At 38.9% G+C, this 12,391-nt stretch overlaps 1 protein-coding gene across 1 annotated transcript; it reads left to right on the top strand.

The window, feature by feature from the left end:
* The first annotated feature begins 976 nt into the window (after positions 1-976).
* LOC117449971 (taste receptor type 1 member 1-like) lies at positions 977-6,818 on the top strand. Its single transcript, XM_034087908.1, has 6 exons — positions 977-1,149; positions 3,436-3,733; positions 3,852-4,445; positions 4,906-5,112; positions 5,421-5,541; positions 5,890-6,818. Exons 1-6 carry the CDS (start codon positions 977-979, stop codon positions 6,816-6,818), a joined length of 2,322 nt encoding a protein of 773 aa, XP_033943799.1.
* Positions 6,819-12,391: the final 5,573 nt, after the last annotated feature.

A 12,391-nucleotide genomic window follows, 5' to 3' on the forward strand; every position in this document is an offset into this window, starting at 1 on the left:
TGAATCCAAATAGGCGCGTTCACACCGGAGTACTTTTCCCCGTACTTTTCCCATTTAGTACCGTTAGTACCCCTTATGTCGCGTTCACACCAAAAAGAGTACTTAGTGCCGGGAACTTTTACCCCCATTTTTAGTGCCTGCTAAGGTGGTACCAATGGTGGCACCATTTGTGTAATCTTCCCTCAGGGAAAAGTACTCTGGTGTGAACGCGATTGGTACTTTGTGCCCTGGGGCACTAAGTACTTGGTGTGAAAGCGGCTAATGACTCTAATGATCTTTCCTATAAAATGCTAATTTATCAAATATGTTTGTTTATGACTAAATATTTGCATAATGAATACCTCACTTGTAGCGAGAACTAACTAAGAGTTCCCCTTCATGGTACACATGTTACTCAGTGCATCAGTACAGCCTCAAAAACAGCTAGAATGACTGTAGAATTTTGGTCTTGTTTTTTCTAAAGAAGGATAACTGCAAGTTGAAGCTATTTGGAACTTCAACAAAGAAAGGTGGTCTATTTTAAGTATCCAGAGAAAATGTTTTCGATTTAGTTTTTTGCTGTAAAACATTCTTTTAAACCATTGATTGGTGCGGAGAAAAGAATCGCAAATTCTGAAAACGGAAGATGTCCCTAAGATATAAACTTACTGAGATATTTAATTTTGGTTCAAGCGGGGAATTGACATTGTTGAAGCACTTTTTCAGATTTATGTTTATGGCATTACAATGTCTTACTCATGGTGATTGTTAAAACATTTGTGTATTTCTCACATTAACTCTGGGCAGCAACACTTTAAATTATTTTTGCATGATGATTTGTGAATCTCCCTCCCACTGTATATACTGTAGGTAAGCATTTCCCACAAGCATGAAAACGATCCCTGTGGCTGAAAACCCTCACCAGTGTCAAATGATTTACTAAAAGGAACAGGCACATCCCATACGTTTTCACATCACATTGGTAAAAACTACAACAATGAAACATTTTCTAGTTTCTCTGTGTTTCCTGGGAACGATTTTACATGCCTTGGCTCAATGCACGGCCTCAGAGTTTCAGCTGGAAGGAGACTTTTTGTTGGGTGGACTTTGTGATATTCATTATAGTGACCCTGTTTATCATGACAGACCAGAAGCCATGGATTGTTCCAGGTGCGTCTTAATCATTTCCAAAGTGCTTCCACAGCAGTGACAGTGATATAATATATATATGTATATCTATGGTGACACACATCTGTGGATAATCATTTATACGAAAATGGTTAAAGCAACCATCACTAAACGCCAGCAACACTGCATCTACTGCAGACAGTAGCAACAGGTTAGATGGGGACATCACGTTACCCTCCGTTGTGGACACTAGCTTACTCCCGAGTGCTGCCTGACTCGCCGCCCTCGCCCCCGGAGTAGCAGTCTTCGTCGCCCGAAACTACGCCGCCACTCTGCGGCCCGCAGGTGCCAGGAAACCAAGGCAAAACAGAGCCTGCCCAGGTATATCTAAACAAGTACCCGCCTGTACAGTGGGGTTAGGCGGTCATTTTACAGCTCGTGGTATAAAAATAGACAATGGCTAGAATGTGAAAATAGTGCCATATTCTGCCATGCCTGTAGAAATGTTGGTTCAAAAATAATGCATACAAGATGCCTTCACCACGAATGGCTACAAAAAGATCTCATATCCCAAGCTTATCAACAAGCTAATGTTGCAGCTGAAATGATCTCCAGGTCACAAAGTCAACCTCACATGATGATGATGTGATACCAGTTTTCAAGCACAGTAAATGTTCTCTTCCCAGAGTATATGATGGGACCAAAGTGATGATTTAGTACATGGCTTTAATAATACTTTTGCTTTTCAATGTTTGCCATTTCAAACCATGAGCTGGTTTAAATAATATGTGCCTTTATTTACAATATGTTCTCATTTCTTTTATCAGTACAGTTTTGAAGCTTTTGTGCTTTTCTTTGCCACAGTCCACTTTGGACTATATGAGATATTTCAGGATTGCACTTGTAACTCACTTGAAATGTTCTCACTTGCTTGGTTTCAAAACATAACAAATGCCATAATCTGTTCATGGGGACCATCAATGCTATTTCTCATTGCTGTTGCCGGCCACTATTGCTCATGTAAACCTGCTACTGCTGCCCCCCCTGTAACCTCAGAGGCACCCTGAGTCATGTTGTTCTGGAACCGGGCCTGTACACGGCCATATACTAAACAAACTACAGAGCCCATTCCGTGTCCTGTTATTGTTTACTTCCTGTCTGCCTTCTTCTGGTGATTTATCTGACGTCCAGCGCTCCGTCTTTTAACCTCTTTTCCTTTCTCTTTCTTGATCCTCCTTAGCAACCTTCATTATAGTCCTTGACAGTGGTCTGTACTGTGCTAACAACATGTCACATGTTAAGAGTTTACAATCAGAATCGAGTATTCAACTAACCCGTGTAATACAAGTTGTTATAGCCTTAATGGCCTACACAGTTGTTATGCTATACCACATTGCCCTTCACTGGATGTATAATGAGCTGCACTAAACTACATTTCAGCATTTAAAATACCTAGCCATTCTTTTGCAGTTATGTTGGTGAAAGTAACTCAAAAGTAACTAAAAAGTAGTGTAACTCATTACATTTCAGAGACAGTGATATTGTAATGTAACTTATTACTTTCAAAAGACAGTAAGTAATATGTAATATATTACATTTTGGAAGTAACTTGCCCAACACTGGTCTTAATATACATTTAAGTTGTCTTCTTCTGAATTTAAAACTAATAAAGATGCCTGGTGAACCACATTTTAATAATATACATTAAAGAATATAACGTTAAACTTTAGTTCAATAGATAAAGCTAGTAGCTAAAACATTAATCCAATCCAGGCAATTAGTTCCAGTATGATGTTATTTCCCACCTTAGTCCATGTTACATTAAACCTATTCATGGGGCGAAGCCTGCGAGCTAGTTCAGGCAGTCAACTCGAGCACTTGTGCTGCATTCATACATAACGCCCCCTTGCCACTCTGCAACCAACCAAACAGAGTCTCCTTAATATGCCGCTCTATTTAACCTGCCAGATCTCTCTCCATGCATTGCTTGCTCTTGCTATTGCTGCAGCTACCTCTACGTCGCTGCTGCTTGCCTGCCCCACCACCACCCCAGCTTCCACCCCAGCTTCCACCTGTAGGCTCGGGGGTTAGTTATTTAATCATCACTCATCGTGCTATGTATATCTATGGAGTGATGATGCCCGAGCCTAGTCGCCAAACTCAACGATATGCTGCTTCTAATAAACATGTTAAAGGAACACGTGAGTTGTCTGACTGAAATATCTTTAAAGGGGATCTAAGAATGACAATGTTATGTTTGAAGCATGGAGCCACAAATGTTGCAAATAGGAGGTTCTGAAGCTAATTTCTTGTTGTACTTGTTCACAGTCATCCCTTCCTACTCCCAAGTTATCGAAGGTTTCAGGTGATGAGATTTGCTGTAGATGAAATCAATAACTCTACCAACCTTCTACCAAACGTATCTCTCGGCTATGAGATATTTGATCACTGCTCCTCTACACAGAGTTTTCCAGATGTTGTAAAACTCCTCTCAGTCAATAACTTGGTCCAACCATGGGATGAACCACATAACAATCTTTCCAGAATACTGGGAGTGGTCGGTCCTTATAGAAGCACCCAGGTCCTCAGTGTAGCCCCACTCTTTATGAAGGATCTCATTCCTATGGTAAACTTTTGAATTCATGTTTTTTTACAATTATTATTGGGTTTTTTTTACATTTCAATGTATCTTATAATTGTGAAATGGGATTTAATGTTAATATGTCACTTCAAATGTTTTTCAGGTCAGTTATGCAGCTACTGTTTCTGTCTTTTCAAAAAAAGCAGTTTTTCCGTCTTTTCTACGAACAGTGCATCCCAATAAAGATACCATAGAAGGGATTGTGAACATTCTAAAGCACTTCAACTGGCGCTGGATTGCTTTTCTCAACAGTGATGATGATTATGGCAATGATGGCCTGGCGTTATTCATGAAGAAGATTAAGGATACTGAAATCTGCCTAGCATACAACAAAGGCCTGAATCAATATACAAACCACTCCCAAACATTTAAACAGACAGAGGGACAGAAAATAAAAGGAATCAGAAATATTGTAACTGTAATTGGGATTTCAGAACAAGCAGTGAAAGTACCTGGTGTCAATGATTTTATCTATTCTTCAAGAAGACACACTTATTGTGAAAATGCATCACAAAATATATATTGTAATCAGTTTTTCAACCGCAGCAGTCTGAGCACAGAAGACGTCGTTGCTGCAGACCCTTCTTTTAATTTTCCTGTTTACACTGCTGTGTATGCCATCGCTCATGCCTTACACAATGCCTTGCAATGTGGATCTGGCAGATGTAATGACAATATGACAGTCTTCCCACACATGGTAAGTATACAAATAACTTTATTCAGATTTCGCTCAGTTATGTTTTAAATTGCATTAATGTAAGAATCCCTTTAATAAACTAACATATTATAAGTCTGCATTGTTTTCATATATATAAATTGTAAACACATCTTTGAACCAGATTTGTATCAATCAAACATTTAAAAACCAGGCTGTGGATCCACACACTGTCACCATTATCATAGTAACTCTCAAGAAAATTAATTCATTTATTTAGTTGAGAGTTGTATGCAAATATTTTATTTATTACAGTACCCATACATCTTTTGTTAGACTCTTTACTCTTTCAAATGAAATGACAAATATTTATAAGGAGCTTTACATTGCAGTTCATTCATCCACAGACATGTTGTCAAACGCCTATTTAAAATACATCTCATATGGTTTTGGTTTAAAAATGGAAGTAATGGTAATTTTTTACTTTTTGTCCCCACATCAGGTTCTAGCAGAGCTGAAGAAGTCCAACTTTACTCTTTTAAATGAGAGCATTCGGTTTGATGAGAATGGTGACCCTAACTACGGATCATATTCTGTCGTTTTCTGGAACCACAGTGGTGATACAGAGGAGATTGGCTTGTATACATTTCATGGATCAGTCCATTTCTTTATCAACAACAGCAAAATTCATTGGTACACAAATGGAGAAGTAAGTTAAGTTCCCCTTCCTAAGGTTTATATTGATTTATAAATGTTGTTACACATTTTTTTTTTTTAAATGTGTTTGGGATTTCTCACTTCTGTAGCGCTCAGTGTGAGGATGAGTGCACAAAAATGTATTAAGACATCTAAATAAATATGAGCAAATGGGCGTTGGCTATAAATACAAACCCTGTTAATAGTTTTACAACACTGTATAGGCCTAAATACTGCCAGTTCTCTATCTATTATATTTATTTATGACTACCCGTTCTCTTGCACTCATTTCCTTTTATGCTGAATACATTTGTTTTGCAGGCGCCTACTTCTGTGTGTTCCTCAGAATGCCCTGTTGGATTTGCAAAAAAGTATGCTGGATCCCACAAATGCTGCTTTAATTGTAAAATCTGTCCAAATGGAAGTTATGTCAACATCACAGGTACATTATTAATGAGAAATAAAAAAATAAAATGTTTTCTTAAGGCTACAATTATTCACCAGGTTTCTCATCCTGATTTTAAAGTGAATTTTAAAGATGTAATGTTCACGCTGAACTGCACACACCAATTAAAGTAGAACCACTTGTATCGTTACTGATGCATCAACAGTAGCCTATATATATAGTATATCACTATTCACTATACAACTGAAAAGCAAGTTTGACATTAAGTAAAAACGTATGGAGACTATTGTTATACAGATTCAACTTCTCTCTTTTTCAACTGATGTTTTTTTCTCAAAAGTGCTCCATAACTTGACAACGTGTCTTTCTCTCGTGTGAAAACAGAGGATGCCTACAGGTGCATGGACTGTAAGGACACCGAATGGTCTGCAGCAGGAAGTACATCATGCAACCTGCGGTCGGTGGAGTACATCCCGTTCACAGACACCGGGGCTATACTGATCATGGTGGGGGCCTGGGCCTTGGTGGGCTTCACACTCGCTGTATCTGTTCTCTTTGCCATCAACTACAACACACCTGTTGTCAGATCTGCTGGGGGACCAATGTGCTTCCTCATTTTAGTCTGCCTCAGTCTGTGTAGTATAAGTGTGTTCTTTTACTTTGGTGAGCCAACAACTTCCTTCTGTATCCTGAGGTTTTCACCATTTCTCTTGTTCTACACAGTTTGTCTCGCCTGTTTCGTTGTGCGTTCTTTTCAAATTGTTTTCATCTTCAAAATAGCCGCCAAGTTCCCCAAACTCCACAGTTGGTGGATCAAGTATCATGGACAATGGCTGGTCATCACTGTGGCATTTGGTATTCAGGCACTCTTACTTCTTATTGGATATACTTGTTCCCCTCCTGAGACTAACAAGGACACAGATTTGTACCCAGACAAAATCATACTTGGTTGTGACCTTGACCTCAAAGCCACCGCTGGCCCTGTGCTTTTCCTCTTGTCTTTGTGCTTCCTTTGCTTTATTTTCTCCTACATGGGGAAAGACCTCCCTAAAAATTACAACGAGGCCAAAGCAATAACCTTCTGTCTGCTCCTGCTGATCCTCACCTGGATCGCCTTTGCCACTGAATATGTGCTTTACCACGGAAAGTACATCTCAATACTAAACGCTCTGGCCATACTGTCCAGTCTCTACTCCTTTCTGGTGTGGTACTTCCTCCCAAAATGCTACATCATGATTTTTCAATCCCACAGAAACACACATGAGTACTTCCAAGGACTCATTCAGAATTATACCCAAACAATCAGCCAGTAGTAGCTACCAGTAAAGATGTGTCTCTATTGACACAAAACTGAGGTGGATTTCTTATTACATGCAAAAAATACAATCTAAATAATTTGGCTTTTCTAAATAAAAAGTGTCAAATATACATATATTTTTTCAGTGCTGGTCACAGTTATTTTTACAAGTTTGAACATTAAGATAATACGATGTTGACATGTGGTGTCCTTTCCTAGATGGTTGGCAACATACAGAGCAGTTCTAAAATATGTAAGCTGAATTATTTAGATGTTATTAAAGAGTTGATGTATACTGTGAGGGTTAACTTGCAAATTGTTTATACGTTGTTTTGTTTTTTCATACAGACTTTGCTAGACCAGCACTTACTTCTTTGCAATCTTTTATTTCTGAGACCATGTTCCTGTAGTAACATAAACTGAAGGAGCCAGGAATGTCCGAGTGGGGATTTCTGATGTTTGATATAATACGGGTTTTGATTGTTTATATTTCGGCATTGCTCTTTGTTTATAATATTATTACTTATTATTTCTCTGGTTATGGGGGCACTCACAGTTAATATAATCACCTGTGTGTGTGTGTGTGTGTGTGTGTGTGTGTGTGTGTGTGTGTGTGTGTGTGTGTGTGTGTGTGTGTGTGTGTGTGTGTGTGTGTGTGTGTGTGTGTGTGTGTGTGTGTGTGTGTGTGTGTGTGTGTGTGTGTGTGTGTGTGTGTGTGTGTGTGTGTGTGTGTGTGTGTGTGTGTGTGTGTGTGTGTGTGTACAGCAGGAATATGACAGTGAGTGATTCAATAAAGCAATGATGAGTGCATTTTTCTGTTTTAAAGTTTTTGAAGTTGCAGTAACACATCTTACCACATGATGGCACCACGTAACAGTTGCTATACAGTTCCACCACTGTGGGATATTGAAGCCATGTTCTGTATGGAGACATTGTCAAAACAATTAAGACTGTTTGTAATAATTGAATCTGGATTTAAAAAATAAATAAAACATTTAGATTAAATTATCCAATTGATATTAAATTCAGGTTTGGGGTGAGACTGCATGTTTTTAGGGTTCTCATGCCTATTTTGTGCAGGATTACGTGCAATCTATACAAGTTTTGTTCATTAATAAATTCAACAGTTAATGTATATTGAACTAATACATCAGAGTAATAGTATTGCCTCATTGTTTCAGTGTTTGAATAGATGTCTTCTCAGTAAATGTCTGTGTAAATTAAAAATGAGCCCTGTGCCTGAAGATAGCTGTGACAAGTACTAGCAGGGCCCTGGCCAACTTGAGGCCCCAAGCGACATTGTGAGATGAGGCCCTCCCCCAACCGACATGAGTGGGGAAAAAAAGTAGGCTACTTTGCAAATATAATTCCTGTTTATTATTATTATCAACACAGTTACTTTTTTATACAGTGAAGTAAATGGTAAATGTGCATGTATGTCGTTCAGTATACAGGTGAATACATCTGCATTTCCTGCCAAATACTAGCCTCAAAAAGATTACAATATAATTAATGCAAATAAACTACTTCTACTAATAATAATCATAATCATAATCAATTCAATAATATAAATACTATATTATTTTATTATAATATTGTAATATAGTCAAGACAAAACATGACAAAACAGATATTTCTTAAATCTGTATTCTAGTCTCTGTCAGCAATGTATCAACAACTACACACACATTTCTTTCAGTATTTCTCTGTGTTGTGGTTGACATGATGATGACTGTTAGGAGTTAAGGGGAGAGGCTGAGCATCACCATGACATGTGCAAATTGACTAAAGGGGGAAACATGCTCCATGTTTTTTAGGCTGTAAACTTGAACTGTTATGTAAGCCAACTAGACAGACAGTTTATCACTCTTCCTCCTGTACATTAGCAGATAAAAGGCATCACATACTTGAATGAATAAAGAATGCTGGAAATAACTGCATCTCCTTTAGCCTATATGCTCTGCAGAGACTGCCTTCTTCATGTCGTGAATTGCAGCTGATGTTTTAATATGGCAATTGGCAATTTGACTTATACAACATTCGCAAGTTGTACATTTGACTCATACAATAACCCACCTTCGAGTGATGCTCTAGTTTCTTCATGTTTTGTTTTTTTCCCTCTAGCTTGCTCCGGACTGAAACTGTCTTTTCACCGACATCTCTTCACCTGCATAGTGGCCGTATCAAAGTCGTGATTGGTCAGATGTCGATTCATTGCAACGGTGTCGGGTTACAGACGTGCTCCCCTTTGTCACCTCTCACTCTCGCGGGGGGTGCGCGGAGAACTGAGCACAGCAGCTGAGGACCTCTGGGCGAGGCCCCCTGCTCAAGGCGGGGCCCCATGCAGCCTGCGTGATTGGCCTGTAGGGAGGGTCGGCCCTGAGTATAGACACATATCTTGCAGTACAATGAATAGCAGACATATGTGAAGCAGGTCATCCCAGTGATAATCAAAGCACTAACCCTATTGGTTCACCTAGCCAAAATGCCCAAACAGCATTACATTACGTACTTGTTCAGTATTCTACTATCAACTGTAATGAATTACAAATTAATTTACATTGTGATACACACCCTATTGCCAGCCATGACACTAATTTAATGTGAATACAGATTGTAAGTGCCTACACAGACAATCAGATGTGATGGATCAGTTTGTGTGCATCAGGGTAAGCCTTAAGGTTTTATTGTGGTGCCTTTGTCAGATGTCCTCTTCTATCGATATTTTCTGTCATTACACTTTGTCTCAAATAATGTGTGTGTCAGATATCTCGCGCCAAATAATGTACAGGTTTTTGGTTTTTGGTATTAAATGGAGTTGCAACCTTGACTAAATCTATTTGTATCAAAGGTGCTTTCAAATTGGGTTGCAAGGCCGACCATGTATTTTCCATCTGATTTAATACAGCCTACGTTCGACAAGAAGCGTACGTGGTGTGGTTGTTTTTAACTGGTTTTCTTAGTGACAGTTGGTCACGGACACAAGCAAGGCGTCCAAACACTGACCCGAGATAGAAGTGACGGTCGAACATTGGAAAGTCAATGATCACGCTGTGATGGTCTAAAAAGCTCGGGTACCCCACAAAGTGAAACGGAAAGAGCCTTGCCACAGGGGGTATGTGACAATTCCAGAGGGTAAATTGCCATTTTGTTGTTGCTATTCAGTTTCCTAGCAAGGAGAAGGGGAGGATGGACCGTGAAACTAGGAACGAATTGGTAAATAGTGCCACTTAGCATGGCATATGGCGGGTTTGGAGAGCTGAACGCTGACACCAACAAATTGACAATTTCATACCAATTTCAGAGTAACATTCGCCACACACGTTGTCACGCAGAATTATTCTTATTCATCCACTAAGGAGAAGTTAAAGATTTGCGTCTCCTGATAAATTGTTGCCTGTGTGTCATTAAAATATTTATATTAAAAGGCGATACAAATCTTAAAGTTAGCCTTTTTTTAAACGGTCAGAAGCTTATATTATTATTATAAAATGACAAGACGTTTAGGCTTACACATTTCTACAAAAATGTTATATTCTATAACGTCTTAAATATCTTTATGTTATATAATTATTTAGTTAAACTCGATGAAGGCAGCATTTCTCCTGAGGGGACACTTCGGTTTTACAAAATATGGAGCGAGGAAAATCGGGGGAACGCCCCATGGCTTTTCACTTGTACCTTTCAATTTTCCACTTTGGTCAGATAAAGGGAAAAACCCTGGGAAAGAAGTTGGCCAGCAACTGGTCCTTGTTTTTGCGCTGAAAGCAAAAACAAAACGCACTTTAGGTTGAGGCCCTTTGCGTTTGGTGGCCATATGGGACCTGCCTTTAATGACTTATTTTGAATGCACAGACTACAGGACTCTCGCCCTTCAGGGATGCTGATGAGCGAGCTGGCCTCCTATTTCCCTAAACCTTTTTCCGAATTCTACTTTAGTTATAATTATGGAGAAAAGTTTGACAATTAATGTAAAATGCTTATATTTTTGGTCCTTGTTGGAATATACTTTTGTCAGGGGGAAATTATACCACAATACATATTGAAACAGTCCTGACTTGGAGAATACATATTTCCTCATAAACAAGTAGACTAGTCAATGACTAAATTAATTCATGTTTGAGTGGATTTGAATATCCACTCATTGTCGGTTCCCTTTCAGCAATGACAATTAGTTAGAGTTAATTTTTAGTCCTGTGCTATTGTTCAAACCCAACAGTGGGTTTGATGATCTGAGATTGACATACTGCGATGGATGGATCCCACTCCCACCAATAAGACATGTGCACTTAATCGTCATAAATCCATCAGATGGAAACTAAAATGCCGGGAAGTGGACTATAATAGTTTATAACAAAAACAGTACTACTGCAAGGAAGATGAAAGTGTTGAAACATCAGGAGTAATAGTCAGCTATTGGGTAATGTGGCAATACAGAGAAAATGCTAAATAATGTCCTCTTATGTTTGTTTTTAATATGCGTTTAATCTCACACCAAACGCTTAACTTCCACGTTGGTCATATTATGCCTCACTGTTGTTTTACGCACGGCTAAATACAGCGCGCTAAAGGGTGCTTGGTTATTCTCATTCAAATCTTTCTCAAGTGGTTCAGAGTAAATGGCAGATGCTTTGCAATTCAAGGCGTATCAATACCCATGCGCTTTAGTCTATAACAATGGAGCTCCCCTTTTGTTAGGCACTTGTGTCTTTCTGTTCAGAGCTCGACAAAGGCTTCATCCTCCAGCGAGTTATAAAGTTACTTTCCAGCCAGTTCATTTCGGTCCTTGAGAAAACCTTAAGCGATGTTAATGTGCACCTCTGGTCTTTTCATGCGGTAACCCCGGCACACAGGCAAACAGCGGCTATTGTGTCCCCAAACCAAAGTAAGAAGTCTTAAATAACCCTTGAACCAGTCTATAGAAATTCATGACGCTATTTCTATTTGATGTCTGATCAGAGCTTCGTCGACATGTCCGTCGCGTGGCTTTTCAAAACATCCTGTTTGTACATTTCAAATATGTTTCCAGTGCACCTGTTCATGTACCTGCTAGCATGAATGTGTTACTCACAATAAGCAGTTTGGTCACACCACTGCTGCCTCGGGTCCATGTGAAAGGAAAGCGGTTCATCGATTTGCTTCGCTCACGGTGCACCAAATTATGGGGCCTGCATAATTTAACAGCCCTTCTGTGACATACGTAGCAGTAGCATAACCTATAAATACATTCCCTTGGACGAAATGCATTACTTTATGTGTCTATCTAAACTATGTGCTCTGAAATACATTGACCTACAGAGCCAACAATAACATTAAAAAAAAGTTAGGTAAAAAGTTAGGTAATGTTATAATGTTAATGTAGGCCTATATTATTTAAAAGACAACATGGTAAGTTTACTCTTAAGAACATGCATCTTGCTAAAACATAGTATTATTTGTTATCTGTCGATATTCGTTATCATATTTATATTTTATTTATAATAGTGGTTTTGTCTTTAGAAGTATAGCCTAAATGGCAGATGTAGGGCCTAGATCCTCTGCATTTCTATTATGCCGTTAGGTATAGGCCTAAACAATTGAGTTGCAAAT

Source organism: Pseudochaenichthys georgianus, chromosome 7, assembly GCF_902827115.2.
Source record: "Pseudochaenichthys georgianus chromosome 7, fPseGeo1.2, whole genome shotgun sequence".
Lineage (NCBI taxonomy): Eukaryota > Metazoa > Chordata > Actinopteri > Perciformes > Channichthyidae > Pseudochaenichthys > Pseudochaenichthys georgianus.